The sequence below is a fragment of the Larimichthys crocea genome, chromosome XIII, assembly GCF_000972845.2.
Source record: "Larimichthys crocea isolate SSNF chromosome XIII, L_crocea_2.0, whole genome shotgun sequence".
Classification (NCBI taxonomy): Eukaryota; Metazoa; Chordata; class Actinopteri; family Sciaenidae; genus Larimichthys; species Larimichthys crocea.
Window position 1 is genome coordinate 3,514,581 of NC_040023.1, and position 7,056 is coordinate 3,521,636.

The 7,056-nt window shown below is 40.5% G+C and overlaps 1 protein-coding gene across 4 annotated transcripts in view; it reads left to right on the forward strand.

Annotated features, from left to right (window-relative positions):
- slc66a2 (solute carrier family 66 member 2) overlaps nucleotides 1-4,708 on the forward strand; it is a 44,483-nt gene extending 39,775 nt beyond the window's left edge. For all 4 annotated transcript variants that reach the window (XM_010740973.3, XM_019259793.2, XM_019259792.2 and 1 more), the window contains one exon: nucleotides 2,122-4,708. In XM_010740973.3, the coding sequence (XP_010739275.1) occupies nucleotides 2,122-2,332 (211 nt within the window). In that variant the 3' untranslated portion in view covers nucleotides 2,333-4,708. The remainder of the gene's footprint in view (nucleotides 1-2,121) is intronic.
- The last annotated feature ends 2,348 nt before the right edge of the window (nucleotides 4,709-7,056 follow it).

Genomic DNA, 7,056 nt, shown 5'->3' on the forward strand with positions numbered 1-7,056 from the left:
TCATAGCAACACGCTTTCCAGCACTCAAGTTTTTGCGAGGCACGGTGCTATGGGGGGAAAAGAAATCATAAAGGGGGTGCTATAGTTTAAAAAGTTTGGGAACCATCCAGTAACTACACTGAGAAAGTAGAAACTGCCCAATCAGTCACAGTTAAGTGCTCATGTGTTAGAGAGAAATAATTCCCTGCTGCACCGCAGGTCAGACCGGGCTGAGGTTGGTTTGCTCACCAATATGCACCGGATTCAAGTGGAGGCAGAAATATCTCCGAGTTGCTGGATAACACTGGGAATAAACAAGCTGTACGTCCATAAATTCAGAAGTGACAACAAAATCTCCTGCAAAGCTTATTCAAATAGTGCTGACTGACTGAGCCGGCATGCTTGAGCGAGAGCATTTCAAATGTCTCAGCGTGTGTTTGAATTGTCGTAAGGCAAGTTGCTTCAGAAAGGGGTCCTGTGTGTCTATGTGTGCACACGGATGCATTTTAGACACAGTGCTTGCTCATTCCTGTCTTTTTGCAAACATTGCCTACACTGTATACCTGCCTCGAGGAAAAAGAAGTGAGCTCTGCAAAAGTACAGCAAGCAGCAGCGCTTTTAATGGGGACTTAACAGGCTCTCAGAGGCGATGTCCCCACCTTTCCTCTGTGCCGTTGTATGCTGTGTCTATTTTTGGAGAGTAGGACATGTACATAAAGTTGTGTTTTTGGAGCCTGGGGCTCGGTTCTTCTTCTTCCTATGTTTCTCCTACTCTTGTTAGACTTCCTTTTCCATCTCATTAGTTGGGTTCGCAGTGCTTCCAGTGCCAGCGAGAGGACAAAGCTTGAGCTTAAATAACTCCTGCCTTCTCTAATCACACGGGCGCTTTTCTTCAGTCGCTTCTAAAACAATAACTCTTTTATATAACTGCAACTCGTCCCCTGCATCGCCTCCTGAACAGCCAGCTCAGCGTGTACCGGAAACACTGTTATGAGTTTTACGGTTGAAAATGTGCCACGGGATGTGGAGAAGCCTGCGATCTGAGAAAAATCATTATTTCAGTTTTCCACGGTTGTTATTGTGGCGAATTTGCTGTTCCCTTTCTTTGCTGAATTCTATTATCCTCTGACCCTTTTTCAAATTAAATTTAGACAGAAAAAAAACAAGTGGAAATGTGTTTAAGATGTGTCTGGAAGCAGGGTCTGGTGACAGTGCGCTAACACTAAGTGGAAATGTATGGCAAGTGTTTAATATGAAATAAATCAGTAAGTATGATAAGACACAAAGTATGTTAAATCTAAAAATCAACTTTGTGAAATAACTAAAAAATTATTCAACTCAACTCTACTATTGAATATTATTAAATTTTTCATATTAGTTCCTTTATTTTTTTTAGTCAGAGTTTTTTTTTATATATATATTTTCTTTACTTCAGAATACCCCTTTTCTAAAAGTTAGTAAAAGTTAGCTTCCGCAAAAACAATACAAAAAACAACTAATTAAACACAGTGCACACAGTAACCAGTTTTTATTTGGCTCAAACAGAAGACCCATACTATCTGCCCAGGCAGCTAATTAGCAAGGCTTGGTTATTAGCTTATGAAGAATAAGGGTTTAACCACTGACTATATAAAGAATGGACGGTGTATACGTAAAGTCACTCTCTAAAGAGACATTTTGAAACTCAAAATCTGTGGTGCTGGTCGCCACCATGTTGGCAGTCCTGCCTTTTCCGCCTACTGGCTAATCTAAAAATCTGCAAAGACGTGGATCATCGACGGACTTGGGGCAGGCCAAATGACGCCTGGTTGCTTAAACAAGTCATCTGTAATGGCACCCACCCCTCGGATCACTGTTAATTATCCATAAACTTAAGCCTTTAGTTTAAAGACAAAATCACATTCAGTGCAGTTGTTATGAACAAGAACATCAGCTATAGAGATCAATTCTGTTTTTTGTACCAGGCTGTAAACATGTTTATTTCTGCTGTGACGTTGGACATTTTAAACATGGGAGCTTATGGAGATTCTGTAGCCAGCCTCAAATGGACGTTCAAGGAACTGCAGTTTTTGGCACTTACACATTGGCTTTACTTCAATCAATCCTTTATTCATCATCCCTTCTCTTCCTCTTCCTTCACAGTATCAAGATGGTGCTGATGTGGACCAGCGGTGACACCTTCAAAACAGGCTACTTCCTGCTCACCCAGGCTCCTGTGCAGTTCTGGACATGTGGCCTGCTGCAGGTCTTCGTGGACTTCGCCATCCTGTTCCAGGTTTACTACTACAGCCGCTACCCGCAGAAACCGGTGTCCCACACCGTCTCCCACACCACCAGTGCCAAAGCCCTCTGAGAAGCCTCTTCAAGCTCTTCGAGGACATGTCAACACTCAAGAACACCTGTGAGGAAGCACTTTTCGAGGCGCTGTGGACATGTATAAACATACACGAGTACCAAAGCACCTTGAGATGATGCAGGCTGCTCACTCCTCACCTCTAAGAATACATACACACCCATAAATAAGGCATTAACATACACAGACATTTGTGGTGGGGGTGTCTGCAGCGATACATGAAGGACACTTGTTACAAACAAACCTTTTCGTTTTATTTATCCTACTGACTTCTCCTAATGCGACGGTATGCTTGTGTCTTGGAATGCAGACATCTCAAAGAATATATCCTTCAGACAACCTGTGCATGTGGAAAATATTATGCACACACATGAATATATACAGTTTATAAACTGCACATGTATGCACTGAAATCTGTGCTTAAGGAAGCGTGGACCATCTTTGGTCACCCACATTAGCTGATGATTTTTTTGCATGGACCCTCTGCCTTAAAACACACACATACAAACATGGCTTACCAGCAATATAAACATCTGAATCAATCAAACAATCTTGATATACATTAATGACTGAATGTACAAAATGGCATTTATTATTCTGTAGTTTTTTTCCCCCCAACACAGTGGAGAAATGCTGGTCAGTCTACCACTTGTTGGACAGATGGTTGCCATGTGCTGTGCCACAGAGGCTCAGTCTTGTGGGATGACAGAGGAATCGAACTGTAACGAGAAACGAGAGGCAATCAGAAACTTTTACCAAAAGAAGAAACGTTCCAAAGGTTTTGGAGATGCAATGCACTGGCTTTTGGTCATAAACACAAGTGGCATTGAAGCAAACTGGGTGGAAATCCGGTTGTGTAAAAGACATAAGGGCTGTCCTTGAGTCTCAAGCCAATATTGCTGGAAGCAAAAGTATTCAGTTGTTGGAAACATCATGAAACGTCGTCAACATCATGACCAGCGTTGTTGGCCAACGCCTACATTTTTGTACTGAAGCTGTTGAGATTTTGTATATAATTTTGATCACTGCTAGCTATCTACAGTGTACATTAGCTGTCTGCAAAAAAAAAAAAAACACTCCATTGGTCAAATTGGCACAAATAATCCCAGGCAACAATTAGCTTTAGTCTGAACACATCGAGTTGGAATTGAGTTAGCTAGGTCAACATGTCCTTTCACGTTCATTTTGTTTTATTATAACCTCATGCTGCATTCCGGCAATGTCGGCTAAATGGGAAGAACAGAAATGTCCGGCATTATCCGACTTGTGGAGTGTTCATGCGTTATTCTAAGTCGCTGCTAGCCCTGCCGTCACACCGTCTTAATTAGTCTAAATTAGCTACTTGTGGACTCTATTAGCTTAATTGAATAAGATGTGGTGGCTTTGCAATCAATGTGCCCCAAGCTTATTGACATTTCTGTTGTTCTTTTTCGCCTACAGCTAGGAAGCGAGTGTGAATGTTTGTTTTTTTATTACTTTGTTGCAATTACAGTCTCATTATACACACCAAGCTAATTGATCTGGGAAGGCAGCGACGTTGCCAGAAGGTCAAACAATCTCAGATTTTGATGAGCACAGTGGTTATTATTATTATTATTGCCAACAGAAATTATAGCACAGCACACAAAGTACAAACTGATACTTCTGCATATGCTCAGCAAAATCAAATCTTCACTTCCCATCGCTGTGGGTAACACTGACGAGCCGGTTTATTATTTAGATCACAAATCCACTAACATCCCCTGGTATCCCCGCTGATGACTCGACATCACTGTGCGGTGCTGTTTTGGGCAGGTTTGCTTATCACCATTTTGTCACAAGAAATGAATTTCCTGTTCAGATGGAGAAGCAGCCCGCATAACACAGTGAAGGTTTTCTTATTGTTGTTGTTTTGTAATTTTTCTCTGGAGAAGAGGAGAAATGCCAAACCTAGAGGTGTTCGACTGTCAGCCCTTCAGTGAACTGTGCACCAGAGGAGACCTGATTCTGTCCACCTCTTCTAAGCCTCAAGAAATGGAAACTTCCCTTTTGTTCCAGTGGGACATGGCAGGAGTTTAACAAAAAAAAGATATGTACGAATGTCTCTGGTTTCTTAGTATCGAATGTGCACTTTTTGTGCACACACTAGTCGCCCTATTTATTTTGCTATCCTTTTTATAATATCCAAATGCCACTGTAAGATTGTGTACGCCTGTTCTGTATTCGGACGAGTGGTGAGGGTGACAGATGTATGGATAACATGATACCTGACAGGTTCTTGCTGTGACCTCGGAGTGTACTTGTGTCTGATTTAAATTTTTTACATTGTGTTTTGTATCATTTGTTTCATTCGCTTTATCACGTGAACGTGTTTTACCATAAAAACGGCCAACTTTTGCATTGTCTTATCTGTGAATTCCACACCTAATTTGTTAATGTACCAAAATATTATTTTCACTGTTTCTTTATCTGTTAGTTTGTATTTCATGTTTTCTATTATACTGCCAAAATGTCCACCTGCATAACTGACATCCATCAACACCAAGTTTTGTTGGGATTCTGATGTGGCATTGTCGCCCAATAAAGAGGACACGGAGAGACTCATGCGTCATGTTTTGTTTAACGAAGATGATGTCAGTTGTGCAGACATTCACAGTTGGACCATCAGCGATGCAGCTCTGGCAGACATCAATTGTCAAAGGAAGAATTAAGCCCCACCGGCCATGGTCCTTCTTTGGGCTTTGAGCATAAATAACAAGCACATAAATCGTAATGTGCTGGGCTTTCACATCAAGCTCTCCACTGGTTCAAAAGAGAAGACAGTGCACAGATAATAGATGTACCAGCCAAGAAGGGTAAAAAGATGGATTTGAAAAGGCGTTTTCTAAATGCAGAGCCACATTATTAATGTGTCCTCCTTCAAGCCTCTTCACTGTTCCATTAACCAAGACATGCCTGTTTCTCATAGATTACCACAACTCGCTGACAGAAGTTTAGCCATTCATTCAATTCAATTTCAATCTTGAATTTAAACTCAATATCAGGAATTCATAAAAGCTCTCAAACGTCCTCAAAATAAAACTCTGAATTGTGCTCACGAAATGAATGGTGCCAAGGTTAGATTTATGTTTTATTGTTTGTATTTTCAAATAATTCCACTTTTACAAGTAAAATTCGACTTGTAGGATGAGGACTATCCAGTGTGTCCAGTTTCCAAGTGTCATCAAATTAAAAAGTGCCAGTATCCATTTTCTAATAAACAATAAATATTGCAACTTTTATTCCGAAAGCTTGTTCTGTAAATCTTCTCTTACAAATGCAATGTTCTGAAGCTCAATTCTGCAAATAGTTTCTAATAAATATAGCAACTTCTGATTAACCCATATCAATTTCAGGATCAATAAACAACTTCTGGTTAGGCCTACCCACGTCCATTTAAAGCCTCACCCCCTCCGAGTACAGATGGATGATAACAGCCCATCTGGGTAATTTGCCCCTCCGTCATGCCCCCGTCCATTTGTGCAACCTTTTACTACGAGTGGTTTTAGCCCCACTTCCTTCATGCTGTTTACAAGGTTCATAAATAGATGGTAGGTCAACTCATTTTATGTGATTTATTAAGGATAAAAGGGCCTCTGTTCCCGAAGATCTTTACAGTGGACAGACTGTCAAACCAAACTCCATTTTAAAAGAAGGTGTTTTATGGTAGGGTCATCATGAAACAGTTTTCTGATTTACATCAATCTACAGGCACAGTCGGCAACATTAAATGACCTTTGTACACATATTGACTAACTGGGTCCCACAGATTAACATTTACATTTACACCATGGGATGGCCTGAAGCTACAGATCTCTTCTTTTACATTTGGTCTTTGGGGAAGTAGAATTGTAAGCAAGATTTCTTTGTATTATTTTAGGTGCAAAATGTGGTGTACCAGCTTTTAGGCAGCGCTTGTTTCACCCAAAACATGGGCGTGGTTGTTCTGAAGACATTAAAGTGAGTATGCCAACTCTCATGAATACAGATACAGATAATTGAGTTGGTTGAACAGATACAGACAATGGTGTAATTGCTCATTCTTATTATCTGGGATAATTAGTTTGTCTGTGTTTGCGTTTGTCCAATAAAGATCCAATAAAGATCAGAAGAGAGCTGCAAACATCGCCCTAATCTCTGATGTGCCATTATAACATCGTGGACTGGTTCTTGATAGGAGCGGCTAGCTGTGAACAGAGTTTATTTTAACGTTAACGATAACCACACAAAATAAGGGACTATTGTACTGACTGTAGGTCAGTACACTTCTGTTTCAGTAGATAAACGAACACATATGTTCCTTACATTTGTGCTTATGTGTTTCTGGTTTTGAAAAGGCTAAAACAAGAACCCTTCAAACTGAAATATTATATGGAGTATCATACATACATAAGCTTAGTTAAGCTAAATTAGCGAGTATCTTGTGAACATGCAGCATTTAGCAGCTGAAGAGTCAGATATTTTGTGTTGGCGACTATATACCTGTTGTGGAGAAATTGCTGAAGTCAAAGGTCAATGGTGAAGTCAGGAGGGAAGAAAGTGTTCAGGAGCCTCTGGTGTCTTTTGCTGTATTATTTATTGACGCTTGGCCAAGGAGAACTAGAGACACTCTCAAAGTTCATCAGAAGTGCCTGAGTCGGTCTCGCATTCTGATGAACTCATGCTGGTGGTCACACTTTAAACCCTCATAGATGACGCCACAAATA